Source organism: Gadus morhua, chromosome 18 (assembly GCF_902167405.1).
Source record: "Gadus morhua chromosome 18, gadMor3.0, whole genome shotgun sequence".
NCBI classification, from domain to species: domain Eukaryota; kingdom Metazoa; phylum Chordata; class Actinopteri; order Gadiformes; family Gadidae; genus Gadus; species Gadus morhua.
Window position 1 is genome coordinate 15955049 of NC_044065.1, and position 20197 is coordinate 15975245.

Below are 20197 nucleotides of genomic sequence, written 5' to 3' on the forward strand. Positions count from 1 at the left end.
ATGACTAGGTAAGCCTACAAACATGACGTAGAGGTGTATATCGGCAATCCTAGTAGGTCCCTGGACCGCAATCGGTCAGTATACTATTTTTTCACCTCAGAGCGCATAAATCTTTCTACTTTTACTAAAGATTTCCGGGGAGTGGAATACGGGAGAAAAATACGGGAGTATTCTCGTATTTTTTGCAGGGCTTCCTCGTATTGCATTGCAGGGCTTCCTACACTTTCAAATAACACCTTACACTTATAAATAGCACTCACCTATTTGGTATACATATTGATTACCAGGAGGTTACTTAAGTCTAACAATGATCAAGTAGATCGATTAATATGAGTTTTATCGTACGTATCTGCTTTGTCCGTTCAATATCCAGCATGGATAGTGAAGATAGTGACGTGCAGTGTAAAGAGGTGGAGCATATTTCCATCGTCAGCGGAGGATCAGACAGATAGAGCTCCCATCATCCCTTTCGGCATAATGAAATAACAATCATTGGATAGAAGAAGCCACCTTGATGAGACTTTTCGTGTACACATGTCTTCTGAGTTACGACTTTATGTGCATATTCCAATTCCACTATGGACAAGAGTAAAACAACGGGATTAGAGTAAAACCATGACGTAGAGGTGTATACCGGCGAGAATGGTGGGTCCCGGGACCTATAGTCGTTAGTACACTCTTGTTTCACTTCAGATCGCATAAATCTTTCGCCTTTTACTAAAGATTTCCGTGGAGTGGAACATTATGAGTATTCACCAATTTTTTGATGCCCTGCTTCATTGCGGGGCTTCCTAAGCTGTCAAATAATAAAGCCCATCAGTCCACTAGTAATCGATTTAAGATGTGACCTGTTGTGTTTTATTTCTTTAAATTTAAGGTGTTTCACATTGTCCCAAATATATCAACGAATATTATGTATCGATTCAATGTTTATTAAATTATTCAGTGTAGAGAATATATGGAAGTTGCAGATCGTGGGTTGTAAAGCATAGAGGTGGAGTTATTTAAAATACCGAATGGAGGAACAGCCTGTCAGAGCTCCCAGCATCCCTTTCGGCACACCAAATAAAGTACAACCCATTAAAGAAATCAAAGGATGCGTATTTAAGCGTACACTTTACGGCTTCTGCGTTACGACTCTATCCAACGTGATCCAATTCCACTCAAAAGTGAATCAATGGGACAAGAATGAAACCGTGATGCAGAGATACATCCCAGAAAGTACGGTCTGTCGTCTTACTCAAAATTGGTAGTACACTCTTGTTTCACTTCAGATCGCATAAATCTTTCGCCTTTTACTAAAGATTTCCGTGGAGTGGAACATTTTGAGTATTCACCAATTTTTTGATGCCCTGCTTTACTGCGGGGCTTTCTATATTGTGTAAAATTAATCATTCAAACGTGCGCTTACTTCTCATTAATCGTTGAATGCGTTGTATTGGATCCTTTAACCAAATTAACAGCTCTCACATTGTGCAACAAATCGAGACTATTATCTTTTAGCCAACGTCCTTCATCTATTTGTCCCGTTCTTCATCAAATAACAAATGAGAATAGATAGATAGATAGTGGGTCGTAAAGTATAGAGTTGGAGTTATTTAAAATACTGAATGGAGGAACAGCCTGTCAGAGCTCCCAGCATCCCTTTCGGCACACCAAATAAAGAACAACCCCTTTAGAGAAATCAAAGGATGCGTATTTTAGTGTACACTTTGCGGCTTCTGCGTTACGACTCTAACCGACGAATTCCAATTCCAATCAAAAGTGAAACAATGGGACAAGAATGAAACCGTGACGCAGAGATACATCCCAGAAAGTAGGGTCTGTCCTCTGACTTGAACTCGGTAGTACACTCTTGTTTCACTTCAGATCGCATAAATCTTTCGCCTTTTACTAAAGATTTCCGTGGAGTGGAACATTTTGAGTATTCACCAATTTTTTGATGCCCTGCTTTACTGCGGGGCTTTCTATATTGTGTAAAGTTAGTCATTCAAACGTGCATGACATAAGCGCCTATTTCTCACTAACCGTTGAAGGCGTTGCATTTGGTTCTTTAACCAAATTAACAGCTCTCACATTGTCCAACAAATCGACACTATTAACGTTTAGCCAACGTCCTTCATCTATTTGGCCCGTTCTTCATCAAATAACAAATGAGAATAGAAGATAGTCGGGCGTAAAGTATAAAGTTGGAGTTACTGTGAATCCTGAATGGAGGAACAGCCATGCAGAGCCCCCAACATCCCTTTAGGCATAATGGAATAAAGCTCATTACATTAAATAAATCAAGTGATGCGTATTTTAGTGTACACTTTACGTCTTCTGCGTTACGACTCTATCAGACGTGTTCCAATTTCACTCAAAAGTGAAACAATGGGACAAGAATGAAACCGTGACGCAGAGATACATCCCAGAAAGTAGGTTCTGCCCTCTGACTTGAGGCGATAGTACACTCTTGTTTCACTTCAGATCGCATAAATCTTTCGCCTTTTACTAAAGATTTCCGTGGAGTGGAACATTTTGAGTATTTACCAATTTTTTGATGCCCTGCTTTATGCGGGGCTTTCTCAATTGTCTAAATGAATCCTTCAAACCTGCCTGATATTAAGCGCCTGTTTCGGACCAACCGTTGAATGCGTTGCAATTTGTTCGTGCACCAAATTAAAAGCTCTCACATTGTCCAACAAATCGACACTATTAACGTTTAGCCAACGTCCTTCATCTATTTGGCCCGTTCTTCATCAAATAACAAATGAGAATAGAATATAGTGGGGCGTGAAGTATAAAATTGGAGTTACTGTGAATCCTGAATGGAGGAACAGCCATGCAGAGCCCCCAACATCCCTTTAGGCATAATGGAATAAAGCTCATTACAGTACATAAATCAAGTGATGTGTATTTTAGTGTACACTTTACGTCTTCTGCGTTACGACTCTATCAGACGTGTTCCAATTCCACTCAAAAGTGAAACAATGGGACAAGAATGAAACCGTGACGCAGAGATACATCCCAGAAAGTAGGGTCTGCCCTCTGACTTGAGAACGGTAGTACACTCTTGTTTCACTTCAGATCGCATAAATCTTTCGCCTTTTACTAAAGATTTCCGTGGAGTGGAACATTTTGAGTATTTACCAATTTTTTGATGCCCTGCTGTACGCGGGGCTTTCTCAAATGTTTAAATTAATCCTTCAAACGTGCCTGATATTAAGCGCCTGTTTGGGACTAACCGTTGAATGCGTTGCAATTTGTTCTTGCACCAAATTAAAAGCTCTCACATTGTCCAATAAATCGAGACTATTACCTTTTACGTCCTTCGCATATTTGGCCCCTTCTTCATCAAATAACAAATGAGAATAGATAGAAGTTATAGATAGTGGGGCATAAAGAATAGAGTTGGAGTTATTGTGAATCCTGAATGGAGGAACAGCCATGCAGAGCTCCCATCATCCCCTTAGGCATAATGGAATAAAGCTCATTCCATTAAATACAATAATACATCAAGTGATGCGTATTTTAGTGTACACTTTACGTCTTCTGCGTTACGACTCTATCAGACGGGTTCAAATTCCACTGAAAAGTGGAACAATGGGACGAGAATGAAACCGTGACGCAGAGATACATCCCAGAAAGTAGGGTCTGTCCTCCGACTTGAAATCGGTAGTACACTCTTGTTTCACTTCAGATCGCATAAATCTTTCGCCTTTTACTAAAGATTGCCGTGGAGTGGAACAATTTGAGTATTCACCAATTTTTTGATGCCCTGCTTTACGCCGGGCTTTCCTATTTGTCTAAATTAATAATTCAAACGTGCGTGATATTAAGAGCCTACTTCGGACCAACCATTGAATGCGTTGCTTTTTGTTCTTGCACCAAATTAACAGCTCTCACATTGTCCAATAAATCGAGACTATTACCTTTTATCAAATAACAAATTAGAATAGATATTAGTTATAGATAGTGGGGCGTAAAGAATAGAGTTGGAGTTACTGTGAATCCTGAATGGAGGAACAGCCATGTAGAGCTCCCAACATCCCTTTAGTCATAATGAAATAAAGCTCATTCCATTAAATAAATCAAGTGATGCGTATTTTAGTGTACACTTTACGTCTCCTGCGCTACGAGTCCTACTCTATCTGACGCGTTCCAATTCCACTCAAAAGTAAAACAATGGGACAAGAATGAAACCGTGACGCAGAAATACATCTCAGAAAATAAGGTCTGTCCTCTGACTTGTGTTCTGCAGTACACTCTTGTTTCACTTCAGATGGCATTAATCTTTCGCCTTTTACTAAAGATTTCCGTGGAGTGGAAAATTTTGAGTATTCAACATCTTTACTGCGGGGCATACTAAACTGTCCAATTGAAATTAAAGGGTAGTGCAACTAATACTTAAAATAAAAGCATAGACAAATGACGTGGGTAACTAGTTGCTGACATCAAATGATGTGCTAGTTACTTATGTGATTACAATAGGTCCTTTGACCGGGATTAGCGTAACGAATGTCTCTCAAGTACTTTATCGACTTTGCCCCTGTTCATTAATAAACGAGTGTAGAGCATAATTGTTGTATGTTAAGTACAGAGGTGGAGCAACTGTTTGAGCTGCTTCAGCGCGCTATCGAGACCGTGAAATTACAAAAATATATTCTAACACAAAAGGAATTCTGAAAACAGTGTAAACATATCTGAAGTAAATATTATGATATATGCCGAATACCTAAAATGTGTGTAATATTTTGATAACATAAAAGTAACCTCGTCTAGCCTATATACAAATATAAGTGGAAATTAGACTATTTGACATTGTGCTTGTATTTTGTTTGCAAAATGAACATTATTTGTATTTTATGTCCATATGTCCGAAATATTTAAGATGTCGACTTTGGAAAAAGGTATTCTCCGATTGAAATTTTCCTTTTTTAAAAAAAAGTAGTTAATCGGCCAAGGCGTTTATCGAAAATCTATTAATTAGGTTTGGGAAAACGGAATAGAGAAATATTGCTTTTATATGAAATGCCGTTTATAATAAAATTGAACTTTCCAGATTTTAACAAACGCATTAGACTCAGTATGGCTCTCTACATCTCTTTCACACACGCCCCCCCCCCCCCCCCCCCCCCCCCCCCCCCCCCCCAACACACACACACACACACACACACACACACACACACACACACACACACACACACACACACACACACAAGCGCGCGCACGCACGCACACACTCACACAACACACACGCACGCGTTAACACAAACACACTTATGCATACACGCGCGCGCACACACGTGCATACAAACGCACTTCGTTTCTCTTAACTCCTCCCGGTAGAAAACGTGACACACATCGGTTGTGTGACAGGTCACGTGACAGTCTGAGCGTTGATCCGGAAGGTGGGGGAGCTGCTGTTACTGAGACTAGTCCAGCTTGCCTGCATTCCTCCTCTCCCCAAAGCCTGCCCGAGAGAAAGAAGGGGGAGAGAAAACACAAATAATTATTCAAAGGCGTATTGGATTTATGTAGCCTACTATTGAAGGGGCCTCGTCTCTAGGAAAGAAGGTCGAGACTATGCCTCTTAAATGGTCACATCTGGCCTAAACCTTCGGACTTATACGTTGAAAATGCGTTATTTATAACAACGGAGTCTTACGTTTATGTTCCCGTATAGGTCAGCCAACGAAACGCTTTTTTGGACCAGCCTTTCGTCTTTCCAGAGCGAATATCTCTTTTTTTAATGAGGATTGCAAGATGGCTGATGACAGCTACCCTTAACAAGGACAGGATAGCGACGTCCCCTTTAAGATTAGAAGGGTATATTTTTTATATTTATATCAATTGTGTGTGTTAATGATTGCTAGAATGAACAATTACGCTATAGGTTAGTAATAATGCAAATGGATGCATATACATTCATATTACAGTGGTTATTTATCTGTGCTTCGTGGAAAACGGCGAGGTGACGTCTGAGATAATTGCACGATCTAATCAAGCTAAGGAAGTGAATTTTAAGGTTGTAGGCCAAAGGCTACCCTAACCATGTCTGAAATGTAAAAGAAGAAACGACCCACGTAGAAAAGGGCAAAATATAACGTTTGGGTGGATAGATATTTGATAGATGTGTCGGTGAAAACCAGAGGCTCGCGACAGGAGTCGACATTCCAGTGGATTCTAAAACCCTTTGTTTTGTGCGCGTGAACCCGAATCGGCTATGAAACGATTAACTATGCAGTACATATCCTTTAAATTAAGCCCGGTGTATGTTTTCTACCCCAGCGATTGTAAAAGCGCGTTATTATCGACAGAAAACTGACTATTGTAAGAAAAGCTGAGGCCTTGTGTAGCGATATGCGAGCCTCGCTCGTGCCACATAGCAGGCGTTATTATTCATCAAACAGAATAGTCAGTTTTATGTCGCTATTGTGTCAAAGTCCTCTGCAACGTAGCGCGGTGTGGAGGGGCAGGAGATAAGCCTCACGTTTATTTCATCTGTATAATAGTATGTTATGTTATAACGCGCGACTGACTAAAAGCCTTGACGTTTAGTTTTTATTGTAATTCGGACGATCCAGACTCTCCAGATTGTCGTATTTACTATTCACTGTTAATAACCATTATTTGCATGGTAATTATTTAAAACGTACAAATAAGGTCGGGATACTGATAGCCCTCAGTTCCGTATATATATATTTGTTTGGACCGTGTGGAGAGAACGCAGCGGTACAGAGTGTTTTGGTTTTGTTCCGTGTGTGAATCTATCGGATAATCAATCAAAACCAAACGCAGAATTCAGGAAAGCTAATTTGAACCCAAAAGCGAATAACCGACGTTGACAGGGATCAGGTGTTTTTGCTCGATAGAGATCATTTCATACGTTATTGATGTGGTAATCTATAGATATTACAACGTGACGTGGTGGTACGCTTTGCCTTGTTTCAATTTTTTTAGATGACAACAATGTCATAACTGCTTCCTGTATGCTAACACAGAGAAGCTCAAACGAAAGCATAGGCCCCGTGTCTTTGATTTAGAAAGAAAAGCACCCTTTACTGTAAATCTGCATCACCCTCATCAGAGTGTGGTAATCACAATGCTGTAGTCATCGTTGCCTGAGTCCTTCTGCTTTTATAGAATTTGCCTTCACGTTCCAGCAATAAGCAGATCATCTGTCAGGGAGATTTATCTCACCAATAGTATATTTTTGAATTCTGTGGACCGACGTTGTCAGAGGAACCAGAAAAGAAGAACTGATCTTGAGAATCACAGAAATTCCTTCCTTATTTTTTTTTTTACCCTACCGTTCAGTGTCAAGAAACGTCAAGAGTTCCGGACCCCTAATTTTCTATATCACATTCATATCAACGACACAAAAGACTGTCCCCAGCCCCCCGCCGAGGCTCAGAAGGAGGCGACAGAACCCGGTGTATGCCTGCACACACCTCCGCGATGGCGTCCGACATGGCTGAGACGTGGAGGAACTGTTTCGAGGAGGAGCTGATATGCCCCATCTGCCTGCACGTCTTCTCAGACCCCATCCAGCTGCCCTGCAAGCACAACTTCTGCCGGGGCTGCATCAGCGAGGCCTGGGCCAAGGACTCCCTGCTGGCCCGCTGCCCCGAGTGCAACCACGCGTACTCCCAGAAGCCCAGCCTGGAGAAGAACCACAAGCTGTCCAACATCGTGGAGAAGTACAACGCGCTGAGCGTGGAGAAGCCCGCCGCGCCGCCGCTGCAGTGCATCCTGTGCCGCCGCGGACCCCCGCTCCCCGCCGTCAAGGTGTGCCTGCGCTGCAACGCCCCCTGCTGCCAGTCCCACGTCCAGACCCACCTGCAGCAGCCCTGCTCGGCCCTGGGCCACCTGCTGGTGGAGGCCGAGGCCGTGAGGTCCTGGACCTGCCCCCAGCACGACGAGTACCGTCTGTACCACTGTGAGGCGGAGCAGACCGCCGTGTGCCAGTACTGCTGCTTCGCCCGCTGCCACCCCAGCCACGGGCACGCCGTCACCGACGTGGAGCTGCGGCGCAACGACATACGGGTAAGGGTCGCGCGACACGCGCTCCGACGCGGGCGGGAGCCCACACAGGCCGTCACCACAGCTGGCCCGTCACACCGCGTGTCATCTACCAGTCATCTACTCATCTACTCACACTAACGCATGTACACACAGTTATTGAAACACCAACATGATCACACATCATGCCATTCTATATTGTAATCTGGTCTGTGTCGCATTGTAGGATTGAAGACTTTGAGATATAATCTCAATCTGTATGCGGTGAACCTAGTATTTAAGGGGGGGGGGGGGGGGGGGTTGTTGATCGTTAATCAAGGATGCAATTGGGTCAACAACACCAAATGTTTGATTGAGTCATCTCTGTAGAACACCACAGGTCGGCTCAGCGGTAAACATTCTCATCTCCCTCTGTATTCAACTACATTTTGATTAAGCAGGCAACCAGGGCAAAGCAGCTGTTTGATGTTTTTTTGATAGTGCACAGATCTACTGCATGCTATACTACTAATGAAATTCACATGCTGCACATAAATCTATGCCAAACCAAATTAAGCTTCCCACTGTCAATTCCATCACAGTAGTTGGTTTATTCTAAAACCCAATCACCCAATTTGTGAAAGTATTACCATTTGAGTGTATTTTTTCACGGCCTCTATGTCTATCTTTTTAAGGCAGTGCCGTTTTCATTTGTGATCCATTCTAAAGCCATTCTCATCTTGCGGAATGACAAACAATACGGCTGGGGCGGGAACAATGAGAGGCTCTCAGGCTGCCTTATCTCCCCAGCACAGGTGCATCCTAGCCTGGGATCGCCAGCCGTGAGGGGTGGAGGGGGGGGGGGGATGTTGGGGGTGGGGGGGATGTTGTGCTGGAGGAGGATATGGAGTAGGGCTTCTTCAGAAAGGGAGGGGGGCGGGGGTGAATGAAAATTACAGCAATTCTCTATTCTGCCTTTACCCATGGGCTGTTGTCATCTATACTCCTCAATTCTTCTGGGTTTCGGCCCCACATCCTGTAGTGGGGCGGACACAAAGGCCAGTTCCACAGCTGTGTGGCTCTTCTCTATGTTCCAGATGTGGGAGTGACGTCTTGGGTGCTAGGGGTTCAGGTTGTGGTTGGTGTACTGTGAGCTGAGAAGGCCCTGGTTGTGAGTCACATTGTACAGCACCCAGAGTTGGGTGTTGGCGATAAAGAGGTGGTAGGTTATTTGCACTAGTTGCTCTGACAGATTTTTTTATAGTCTACTTGTGTCGGGAGGGGGGGGCTGATAAAACAGCCACAGGTTAGGACTTGTCTGAATGCACGGCCCTGGTATCAACCATTCCCCGCCGCAGTTGCTCTTTCTGCGATATCTGGCCAGCCTCCGGTGGTCGGCCTGGTTGTTGTCTTCCTGGTTCTGTCCGCCTCTTCTCCGCTCTCCCCCACCCTGCTCTGCATGCAAGGTATCAGGGGGACAATGGGACCCTCCCACCTCCCCTTCCTCCCCCCACCCCCAACACACCAAGATCACCCACCTCTCTTCACCCTCAGAGGCGCCACCCCTGCGACCCCAATCCTCCACCCTCCCCACTGCCGGGTTCACCCCGGTCACCCCCCTGACCCCCCTGACTCCCCCTCTCCCCAGCACCCCAGCCCTCCCCAGCGGACCGCCGTCCTGCCCCACAGCACCGCTATCTGCTCCGCTGAGCCTGAGCAGAACAAAACCTGCATACACGCACTCAAACACGCACACGCACACACACACACACACACCCCCCCCAACCACCACTCAAATGCACAACCCCAGCACACCCCAGCTTTGTCTCGCACGCACGCACGCTCCCTCCCTCTTCCTGCCTTGCGTTACTCCCTGCCCTAGCAAACTCCTCCTTTGCTGTTATTATTGTGAACCTTAATCTATCAATCAGCACAATCAGGCCACAGACACCGTGCTGAGAAGAAGCCAATCTGCTAGCACTGCTCTATGTGTGCGTGTGCTGGCCTTTGTGTGCGTTCCTGTGGGAGTGCACGCATGCCTGTGTGCGTGCGTGCATGCACGTGTTTATGTGTGTGGGACGGTGCAGCCGTGCACGTGGTCCGGGGCTACTGACCTGTAGGTCTCCTCGCTGAAAGAACTACCAAGGGAGACATGATCAGACAGAACCTTTCTGTTCCTGACTAATCCCTTACAAACTATGGTGGGGTCTTTTGGATCAGAAGTGTACAGTCCCTAACCTGAACCTTCCCACGCCCAGTCTAAGTATAGATTATTGAGCATGGGGAAGTTAAATCTCACGTACACTATTGAAATACATATAAACTCTGATGGCAAGCCAAATTTAGGTCAGGGAATTCCAGCCCCGTAGCCCCGGCTCAGTGTGAGGCCCAGGGTGGTGGCATTTGTCCTCCCCTCTCTCTCCTCTCCTGGTCCCATGGCTGAGGCTCTGGGATGAACTAGCTTGGTTGGAGCCGGCGTCTGCTATCGTTGACACCGTCCCAGAAATAACGCAGGCTGTTGTCACAACACTGTCATGGCTCGCAGGTCCCACACACACACACACACACACACACACACACACACACACACACACACACACACACACACACACACACACACACACACACACACACACACACACACACACACACACACACACAGGCGCGGGGACCTGTGTGTGTGGCTGGGGTGCAGGAGGGCAGCTTCGAGGGTCCACCGAGGGGGAGAGAGGGCAATGCTGGGAGGATCCCAGGTTCTTTATGCTCATTTATCTCTATCTCTACGCCCTCCCTCTTTTCACTCCCACCGTCCCTTTCCCATTATTCCTCACTCACCCATGCAAACACGAAATAGCTGTTGGTTGCCATGACAGCGCAGACCCCCCTCCCCTCCCCTCAGCCCGACTCACAGAGCGCCGGATGGAGACTCAGTTCTTCCTTTCTCTTTCTCTTCCTTTCCTTCTCATAGCAAAACCTGCTGAGGCAGCAGGAGCGAGTGGAGGAGAGGGTGCAGGACATCGAGGAGCAACTGTGCAAACTGGACTCGGACAAGTGTGTGGTGGAGGTACGTGTGACGTGCGCACAATGACACGCACAAACACGGACATGAGCACGCACACGGACACACACACACGCAACAATACGCACACACACACACACACACGGACACACGCACTCAACAATTCGCACATGGTCACACACACACACACACACACACACACACGTGAACACTGTATTAATGTTAATGTGATTCGACACAATACAGCAAAATTACTGGATCCTGTTACGTTATGTGCATAGCTAAGTGTGTGTCTGTGTCTGTCTGTGCGTCCCCTCTCCCCTCCAGGACCGGGTGTGTGAGCTGAAGGAGGAGGCGCGGGTGCAGTACCAGCGGATGCATCAGCTGCTGGAGGAAGACCTGGGCCGCACTCTGGAGGCTCTGGACCGGGCCCAGTCCCGCTTCCTCCAGGAGAACACGGCCCAGGTGCTGGCCCTGGGGGAGCAGCGGCACGAGGCTCAGAAGCTGCTCAGCTCGGTCCAAACGGCCTTCAACAAGGCGGAGGAGCTGAGCTTCATGAAGAACACCAAGCCCATCAGGATCCTCATGGACAGGTGTGTGTGTGTGTGTGTGTGTGTGTGTGTGTGTGTGTGTGTGTGTGTGTGTGTGTGTGTGTGTGTGTGTGTGTGTGTGTGTGTGTGTGTGTGTGTGTGTGTGTGTGTGTGTGTGTGTGTGTGTGTGTGTGCTTGAAAGTAATTGTAGTCTATTTATTTTACACATTGTTTCAATTGGAGAAATTTCCGCAATTGGGGAAAAGGAAAGGGCGAATAGCAGGACATTCATTAACGTTACCTTATTATGGCTTAAGTGGAAGTTTGTTTCCTCCCCCTGCGTGTGTCTGCAGGTCTCAGGCCTCGGTGGGCAGCGCGCTCTCTCCTTACAAAGTGGGCAGTCTGAACTCTAAGCTCTTCCTCTCGGAGCTCCTGAAGAGAGAGAAAAGCTTGAGAAGAACGCTGGAAGGTAAAAGAATATTCTCTTCTATTACCAAATCTATTACGACATACTCGTAGCCATCCTAGAATAGAAAGGCTTCTCCACTTTCCTTAAAGGATAAGTACCTTCATGTTGCGGACCAAAGGGCCTATTCACTGATTTTCTAGCATGATTCTATTGTCTAGACAGTGGACACCATTATTTTGTAAAAGGCTTCTGCTTCGAGCTCAGTATCGGCCTTCTTTCTGGAGCCTCTAGCTGGGATATAATGGAAGACAAGCAAGCAAGTGTTCAATTCGAAGAATGTTGTTTTTCAAAATGCGCAGTTCAGGGTGCATTGATGCCTGTCTTGGTATGTTGATGCACTTGGACGGTCGCTCTCTTCCGGCTCCTTCCTTGTTTTCCCTGCAGCCCTGCAGGGAAAACAATCTAAGTCTATGGGGGCTCAGCTTTTTTGCTTAACCCAGTAGCCAGCTTAGTTTAAGGAACCATAGCTCATGTTCGTTGGCTAGTAGTCTCTTTGTGCCTGTGCATAAGCAGCTAATAAGACATAGTAGTATCTTAAGAGCAGTGGGATGATTACATGCCTAGAGATAAATACAATTTTTTTACAGCAATGGCATGTACATGTTTGAGCCTTAGTAAAAACATGCAGTTCACATACCAAGCCAAGTGTTTCGTTAATAACAACGCAGACAGTACACGTCTATACATATGAAGCCAGCTGAACCATACCAGCGTTTGAAAGGCTTTGGGCCATAACATTTCTTTGTAATGAATATGATGTTGGCCGCAGCTGGTTACCATTAAACTAAGACTGCCAACAGGATATAGATAGGAGGCGATCATCTTCAGCCGTCACACATCATAAGGAAACCATTTGTAGCTAACATAAATTATAGTGGAAGAAGCCAATAAACTCAATACTGAAGCAATTTGCTCGATAATGCTGTCCTTTCTCCAGAATCCTGCTAGACAATCTGTGGATAGGCCCTTGGTTTTCTCCCCAACAGGATGGTTGTTTACTTTTCCAATGGGTTTCCCACAGGATTCCTGTTAACATGTGTTTGCTGATTTAGACGCCTGACAGCAATCCGTCAAGCCAGCAGATATCTTATCTCTTTCTTTCCTCTCCTCTCCTCCCGTCTCCAACCACTCCTCCATCCCCAGCTCCCCTCACCCTATCCTCCACCTTCCTGCAGTCAGTCCCTGCGTATCCTAGCGGCCAGAGCTCCGCCTGTGGGGCGGAGAAGCGGAAACACTCCACTGCTTTCCCGGACGGAAACGGGAACACTGGGAAAGCCAACACCGCTGGATTCAAAGACTCCTCCTCCGCCTCCTCTTCCTCCTCTTCGTCACTGAGCAAGCAGCCCTACCTGGGCTCCAGCTCTACATCAGGAGAGGGCCAGTCTACCAATCAGCAGCCTCTAGGCCCCTGTGGCCCCCCCCACATCAGCGAGAGCAGCGGAACAGGAAGTGGGAGCAGCTCACTGACCAACCACCATTCCGGCTCTGTGTTTGGCGCCTCCCACTTCCCGCCTGGTGGCAGTAGCTCCTCCCATTCCTCCCAGCAGGCCGTGCTTCCGCAGTACGGCAGCCGTAAGATCCTGGTGTGCACAATGGATAACTGCTACTGCTCCGGGGTCCCGTCCGTGTCAGGCCACCGCAGCCATCCTCCCTACCCACGCTCAGGCTCCTTCCCCTGGGTCAGTGCCCAGGATTACCCTCCTCCACCGGGCCTGGCCTCTGGGGGTCCGTCCATGCAGGGTTTGGCAGTGAGGGACTGGATAGACGCCTCACAGACGCACAGACACGCAGACTTCTACGGGCTCTATGGACAGCCCTCTGCAAAGCACTATGTCACCAGTTAACATAGACCCACACCAAGTACACACACACACACACACGTAGTAATAGAGGCAAACATACCTTGTTCTATTGGCTGGATAGTAAACGCGTCACTCAAATAAAGCATTTAGATCTACACACTTGTTTCTGTACACACACACACACACACACACACACACACACACACACACACACACACACACACACACACGTAGCACATGAACACAATATCGGGGGCAGGGTCTATCTTTGAATGATTTGATTTTCTTGTTTGTTCTTTCTTTGCCTCTGTCTTTGGCTCTGGTAGCGTATCCTACATAGAGTGTGGGCTCTCAACGGCTCACAGCATCCTTCCGGTTAAACTCTGGCTCGACATGACATTTTCAGACACAGCGCCACACAATGGTTTGGACACGGGCCGGCGGAGCCCTGCGGTGAAGCTTCCCTTTAGCAAATAACGAGGCCGAGAGCTGATAAGGGGGATGCCGCGTAGCGCTGATTCAGCCCCTTTCTGCATCTGTGACCAATCCCTTAATATATTGTTCTTCAGAATCCCCCCCCCCCCCTTCTCTCCTCACCAGTCGTCCTGGGGTTGACCGCCTTATGTTTTCGTGTTCTGTACTGTCCGCGGACTACGTTCGATAGATCCTGTAGGAGACGATAAGTAGAGCACACCCGTTGTTCCGTTGGCTTCAGTTTGTCTCCCATTGCTGCACTTATGCCCTCCGTTCGGTGAGTTCAGGGATGTACCGCACGGCTCCAACATAAACCGCTCTTCCACGTTCCCCCACTGTACGGAACGCCCACAATGCACTTGGTCACACCTTGGTATGCCTGGGTTACTGATGCAAAACCCACAAGAGGACATCGGAGCTGCGTCCGAGGGGCTGGCAGACCACTGACTCTGGTCCCGATTCGGTCCCCGTTCCTGGCTCTTGCCTTCGCAAGGGAGAGAGGATCTAATCCCCCGGTCTGGTACAAGGCTTCCTCCTAGGACTAAAGTTCTGTGTCTGAAGGAACCGGTCTCCATTGAGTAGTCATTATACGATTTTGTGTTATTTGCTACATTTGTAGGTTCCGTCATCTTGTGTCTTGTGACTCTTCGACCAGTAGAGACAGTCGAGGCAAGAGACTTGGAGGCTGGACAGACCAAACTAATCGACAAAAGCATCTGGGGTGATTGACGATGCTTTAATTGTACTTGCTGCAGGGCAAAGATGTCACTTCTTCTCAACAAGCACACTAGGTCCTGGCTTCCTGTTTGCAGCTGTAAGCTGATTTTTTTACAAGCACTCAGAAAAATAATGATGGCAAATTGTATGGAGTTTTAAAAAAAAATGTGCGAAGGGTAGAACGATTTTTTCTGGGAACTTTTTCTAAAGAAGGAGACTCCGCTGCTTGAAAGGATGCATCCTAAAACAAAACTGGGTTGTGAACAGTCAGCCAACAGAAAAGTATCTTTTTTGTAAATATTTTGTGAAATGGAAAGAAATTAGATGTCCTTTGGAGGAGGGATCCAAATAAATCAACAAATTCAAGTGTGTTTCTCTTTTATTATCTCCCCCAGGTTTGTATTGACCCGATATAACTACGAGTGTACAGCTACATAGCCACGCCCTCTTTGTGTCCCTGTCCTGCCCAGTGCGAGTGTGGCCAATGAGAAGGTGTCTGTGGGGGACTGTAGAACGACAGCACGGCTGAGAGGAAAGGTCTTCGTTTGAGTTGTCATTCCACGGGTTTCATTTTCATGGTGACCTCAAACTGATTAGATTATCATGTATATATATTTTTCTGTCACCGTTAAATCTGCTTCTTGAAAATTGGCAGACCATGACCTACATTCAATTGCCCTCGGGATGCTTGATGTAAAGATCGACACATCAGAATGTTTCATGGGTCACATGAAATATCCTGTTGAAGCTGTAGCCTCCAAACATTCTGTTGTGTAGAGCTGCTAGGGCTGCAGATGTCTTGGCTCTTCAAATCTCTTGTCAGCAAGTCTCGGTAGAGAACAGGAACTTTGGTGTCATAGGTTCATCTTGAATTACAGGAATTGTTTTATATCACACACACCTCTTCGCCCTATAACTTATGTAAAGTCTGACACAGCTGCTAAACAGCTGCCTTGTCGTCATTAAACGCAGTATTCCTTTCGCGTACAATTGAATGATGCATCACACTGGCTGGCTCGTTAAGTCACGCGCACACTCCCGCACACAGAAGGGAGAACGCCTTTTATTATTCACTGATAAAACAACCGCAAAACTTTGTGTTCGGCTTCAAAGGATTCATCAGTCGCCTGTACATGAAAGGCTGAACGAATCCTGCCAAATGGACTGTTTGATATTTTTTAACCCATGCGGGCCCTTTAAAGAATATATTTTTATTTTTTCCATTATCCTCAAAGCGTTACCACTTTTGGCATGGCTCCATGGATGTAAGGAGGCCAGCAGATGGAGACAGAGCTTTCGGCCTTCCGATGGATCGCTGTCAACCACCCTGAAATTGACGGTGGGCAGCTATAAAATAATTTTGAGATCAAAGTAAATATTGTGCGATGGAATGGCCTCTAGAACAATTAGGTAAACCAAAGGAGAAATGGACTCCGCTGAAAGAATGGACAAGGTTTCTTTCTTTATTATTCAGAGCCTTCTTGGGTCTAGTCATGACATGAGTTTGTAACATAGCTAAGGATACTTGTAGACGTATTTGACACGGCCTTTGAATTTTTCAACTTTTGAGGCAACACTGATGAGAGAGCATGGATGAGAGAGAAAAGGTCAGAGACCCATCTTTCGAGTTCAAAATTGTGGTCAATACACAACACTGAAATAAACTTTTAAGACCAAGGATTGTGTGAAGACACTAGCATTGTAACTTTTAAGTTCTGGTGTCCTAGGCATGGGCTCATACGAGAATAACAATAATTGGAATCATTGCAGTCTTTTCAAGACATGTAATTTGAGTTAAAGCTATGTAAAATAGAGGACTATCACTGATGGTAGAATTAGATCCTATATTATCATTGTTGAGCTCCGTCTCTTGCAGAGGCCTCTTCAAAGCGCTGTGACACGTGTCACAGCAAGCTGATACCTGCCAAGTGTGTCTGTAGTTTAGCAGCAAAAGGCCAATAACTGAGAAAACGTTCAACACAGATCACCGTCCTCGATGTAAAGGCCAGCAAAAAATGACAAAGTTCCACACCTTAAGCTTTTTTTTATTGTTTTGAAACGAAACCGATTCATTTTCTGGAAACATCCATCTCCATGTCAAACTTTATTTTTTTATCCCCGTACCTTCGATCTTTTACAGATATCATTCAGGAATTTCCAAAAGAAATGACCAAGAATGACTTCCATTAACAGAAAGAGAGAGAACTGCACAAAGTTATCAAAGTTATACATTATTACTTGCGTAAATCTGTTACAAATCTGCCACATTAGATATGTCAACATTAAAGCCTACAAACCCAGCTACGTAACGTATATTCTACAACAAGTGCATAACTTTACAAATGAAAACAGGGCCGAGTTATTTACAATTGATCGTCACAAAAAGTTTAGCGTCTCTTAACCATTTACCTTCAAAATTCTTAGTTATTTTTCAAACATACATGAAGATGTATCAACCTTTATAGGGGAAGTTTAACCTAGTAAAAAGCATTTCTTGTTCTTAAAATCCCACACACACCAGAGTAGATGTTTAGGCTTTGTATGCATCCTACATGATCATAAATAAAGAATTACAAAAATATACCTCACTTCAAGCAGAGCCATTGCAAGAAAAGCAAACAGACATGGAATGGTATAAAAAGACAGAGCCATCTTAAAGTGGAAAGACACTCATCCATCAGCCCCAAGAGATACATCAACAAAAAGGGGAAAGTAGTTGTTCCTCAGGGGGTACCCTTTAAATTCAAAACATTGCAGTTTCAGTGATCAATCAGGCAATTCCTGAAATGTTGGGGTTCCTAGGAAGTGAAGGAAAGAGATGGGAATGGCTCGGATTCAGCTGGCAAGAGCAGTGTTTTTTCCTTAAAATAAAAACCGAAACATTTCCTTTTTTTTAGTTTAGGGACAAACAAAGCTTCTCTGAGGTTAATAAGTGTAAGCAAAACAAAGATGCAGGATGGTTTAATCCTCTTCAAGTCCATGTTGGAATATCGCCGTGTGTGTGTATGTGTGTGTGTGTGTGTGTGTGTACATTCAAAGCAACATATCAGGAGGGTGCAGGTTGTGTGTGTGTATGTGTACATTTCCCTTCCAGTCCTGCTCTGTAGAAATCAGAGCTACTTTTTCTTAGCATTGACGCTCTTGCAGACCCAGTTCATTCCTTCCTAAAAATGAAAGTAGAGAAGAGTGGCAAGAGTTGTCATGGTGAAATGGTTACACTGGCTGCATTCTCCTTGCGGCCATCTCGGTTCTACGCTGTAGGACCAAGATGGCCGCTAGGTGGACACAGCTAATGGAGAGACTAGAAGGGCACGTTTCGATGAGTCTGCCTGGTCGGACACAGGGGGACTCACCTGGATCCCCTCCCCAGTGAGGGCCGAGCAGGACTGGATCTGCCACACGCGGTCCCGGATGGTGTGCAGGTTGAGGCCCTCGGCGATCTCCGACGCCGGGGCGGCGGTCAGCAGGTCCTGCTTGTTGGCGAAGATCAGCACGGGAACGCCATTCAGCTTCTCCTCATCCAGCAGCTCGGCCAGCTCCTGTAGCACGCGCAGGACAGAACACACGCACACACATTTGTGGTAGGAAGGGACTCTACGTACTGCCTTAAAAGAAACAGATTTATAGAGCATTGCTGGAAGGTGTCTAGCAATATTCGTAGGAGAAATAATAGTTGAAATACCTGCCCCGTTTCCTCAAATCTCTTTCTGTCAGCGCTGTCGATGACATAAATCTGAAACACAATGGTGGGTTGCTTAAACATGGTAGCCTGGCAAGTCGGCATATAATAATAATAATAATAATAATAATAATAATAATAAATACAATTTATATAGCGCTTAATATGGTACTCTAAGACGCTTAATCTTAAGACGCTTAATCTTTTCATGTAGCAAACACAGGGCCTGTATCTTAGAATAAAAAGTACTCACTAGGACATCAGTGTTCTCAAAGTAGTTTCTCCAGTAAGGTCTGATCTTCCTCTGGCCGCCGATGTCCCAAACATTCAGCTTAAAACCTTGAGACTGCACGCTCTTTATGTTGAAACCCTGAATTGTTTCAAATAACAAAGAAGAGCTTGTTCCCCTTGCACATGTCCGGAAGATCAACAGAAACACATTATGGGACGAGTGTTGATTGTTAGTAATTACATTGGCATCGTAGTTGCCAAAACGAGATTATAAATGGTTTTATACCTGTGTGGGTGTGATGTGGCTGATGTCCTCGGACGCTAGCTGCTTGAGCAGGGTCGTCTTCCCTCCATTATCCAGACCCAGTAAGAGGATCCGAACCTCCTGGTCTGGCGTGCTCTTCAGTTTGCGCAAAATCGACAGCAATCCCTGCAACGAAGCCATCGGGAGGAATAAATCAGTAAGCTGAGCCGAATCCACCATCAGATACTACTTGCCATCGAACAGGGGCAGGCATTGTGGTTGTAAAATGCCTTAGAGTGACTGGAGCGGTATCCCTTCCACCAACATCACAGGCCAATGTCCATCCTTTCCTAGTTAAAGGATGCGCTACCACACTTAAATCCAAAAGCACAGACAAGCAGGCTTACAATAGTGGATCTTGTGTCTGACTGGTTAAATTAGAAAATATATGCTATTGTGATATTCGAGATCAAGTGGGGGTGGCTGGTACACAACAGATCGGGACTTACAGATAGCTCGTCCGCTAACGGGCTAGGCTAATCTCCCGTGATAAATGAACGGAGCAACAGGAGGAGGCGTTTGCAGGAAAAATCAGTATTTATCCTAAAGACGCCGTGACGAGGACGTCCAGAGGGACCAAGCGAAATCAACTTGTTCATACTGTTGTCAAGTCGACACACACCAGAGTAATTATTTCAAAAGGAATATCCAAATATCACAATAAATGAAACTCACCATCTTGTTGCCTTATCTCCCCAAGACGCTGCCGAGGGTTACTAGGGGGGATGACGTACCACGCTCAGAACGCCGCGCGCCTCCGTCGTCCGGCGGGGCAGTGTTGCCAGATTGGGACAGATTTCCCGCCCAATCTGGCAACACTGGCTGCAGCCCGCTACACTGCCGCTTCAGCTTAGATGCTAGTTTGATGTTTTGGTTTGTTGTTTACACATACATCTATCGTACATATATTGTCTGAATGCATTGTATGAATATCATTTTTTACAGCATTAGTAATTATAGATATGTCGTCATTCCTGCACATCATT

General features: G+C 45.7%; 2 protein-coding genes, 7 non-coding genes and 1 pseudogene across 11 annotated transcripts; 9 read left to right on the forward strand and 1 right to left on the reverse strand.

The window, feature by feature from the left end:
• Positions 1-80: 80 nt before the first annotated feature.
• LOC115531735 (uncharacterized) lies at positions 81-206 on the forward strand (annotated as a pseudogene).
• A 467-nt stretch (positions 207-673) lies between these two features.
• On the forward strand, positions 674-789 carry LOC115531729 (U5 spliceosomal RNA). The gene has a single exon (XR_003973929.1). It is a non-coding gene; the product is annotated as a U5 spliceosomal RNA (small nuclear RNA).
• Positions 790-1254: 465 nt separating this feature from the next.
• Positions 1255-1370, forward strand: LOC115531749 (U5 spliceosomal RNA). The gene has a single exon (XR_003973945.1). It is a non-coding gene; the product is annotated as a U5 spliceosomal RNA (small nuclear RNA).
• Positions 1371-1849: 479 nt separating this feature from the next.
• On the forward strand, positions 1850-1965 carry LOC115531726 (U5 spliceosomal RNA). The gene has a single exon (XR_003973927.1). It is a non-coding gene; the product is annotated as a U5 spliceosomal RNA (small nuclear RNA).
• Positions 1966-2449: 484 nt separating this feature from the next.
• Positions 2450-2564, forward strand: LOC115531748 (U5 spliceosomal RNA). The gene has a single exon (XR_003973944.1). It is a non-coding gene; the product is annotated as a U5 spliceosomal RNA (small nuclear RNA).
• A 485-nt stretch (positions 2565-3049) lies between these two features.
• LOC115531728 (U5 spliceosomal RNA) lies at positions 3050-3164 on the forward strand. The gene has a single exon (XR_003973928.1). It is a non-coding gene; the product is annotated as a U5 spliceosomal RNA (small nuclear RNA).
• A 498-nt stretch (positions 3165-3662) lies between these two features.
• Positions 3663-3777, forward strand: LOC115531733 (U5 spliceosomal RNA). The gene has a single exon (XR_003973933.1). It is a non-coding gene; the product is annotated as a U5 spliceosomal RNA (small nuclear RNA).
• Positions 3778-4244: 467 nt separating this feature from the next.
• Positions 4245-4359, forward strand: LOC115531734 (U5 spliceosomal RNA). Its single transcript, XR_003973934.1, has one exon. It is a non-coding gene; the product is annotated as a U5 spliceosomal RNA (small nuclear RNA).
• Positions 4360-5286: 927 nt separating this feature from the next.
• trim8b (tripartite motif containing 8b) lies at positions 5287-15363 on the forward strand. Of its 2 annotated transcripts, XM_030340104.1 has the most exons (6): positions 5287-5811; positions 7303-8031; positions 10955-11050; positions 11333-11598; positions 11889-12004; positions 13148-15363. In XM_030340104.1, exons 2-6 carry the CDS (start codon positions 7423-7425, stop codon positions 13846-13848), a joined length of 1788 nt encoding a protein of 595 aa, XP_030195964.1. In that variant the 5' UTR covers positions 5287-5811; positions 7303-7422; the 3' UTR covers positions 13849-15363. The 2 variants fall into 2 exon arrangements, with proteins under 2 accessions (XP_030195964.1, XP_030195963.1); XM_030340103.1 differs by having other exon boundaries at positions 5287-8031.
• Positions 15364-17024: 1661 nt separating this feature from the next.
• Positions 17025-20082, reverse strand: LOC115530827 (ADP-ribosylation factor-like protein 3). 2 transcript variants are annotated; one of them, XM_030339625.1, is made up of 6 exons: positions 19887-20082; positions 19194-19337; positions 18930-19046; positions 18680-18730; positions 18351-18536; positions 17025-18161 (listed from the first exon to the last, which is right to left on the reverse strand). In XM_030339625.1, the coding sequence occupies exons 1-6, from the start codon at positions 19887-19889 to the stop codon at positions 18114-18116; spliced, it is 549 nt and encodes a 182-aa protein (XP_030195485.1). In that variant the 5' UTR covers positions 19890-20082; the 3' UTR covers positions 17025-18113. The 2 variants fall into 2 exon arrangements, with proteins under 2 accessions (XP_030195485.1, XP_030195484.1); XM_030339624.1 differs by lacking the exon at positions 19887-20082 and having other exon boundaries at positions 19194-19367.
• Between the last annotated feature and the right edge of the window lie 115 nt (positions 20083-20197).

Coding starts and splice junctions, on each gene's coding strand:
- trim8b (XM_030340103.1), top strand. CDS start 7,423: ATGCCTGCACACACCTCCGCGATGGCGTCCGACATGGCTGAGACGTGG. Junction 8,032..10,954: donor TGCGGCGCAACGACATACGG/GTAAGGGTCGCG, acceptor TCCTTCTCATAG/CAAAACCTGCTGAGGCAGCA. Junction 11,051..11,332: donor CGGACAAGTGTGTGGTGGAG/GTACGTGTGACG, acceptor TCTCCCCTCCAG/GACCGGGTGTGTGAGCTGAA.
- LOC115530827 (XM_030339624.1), bottom strand. CDS start 19,352: ATGGCTTCGTTGCAGGGATTGCTGTCGATTTTGCGCAAACTGAAGAGC. Junction 19,047..19,193: donor GCCACATCACACCCACACAG/GTATAAAACCAT, acceptor GAAACAATTCAG/GGTTTCAACATAAAGAGCGT. Junction 18,162..18,350: donor TCACTGGGGAGGGGATCCAG/GTGAGTCCCCCT, acceptor TTTCATTTTTAG/GAAGGAATGAACTGGGTCTG.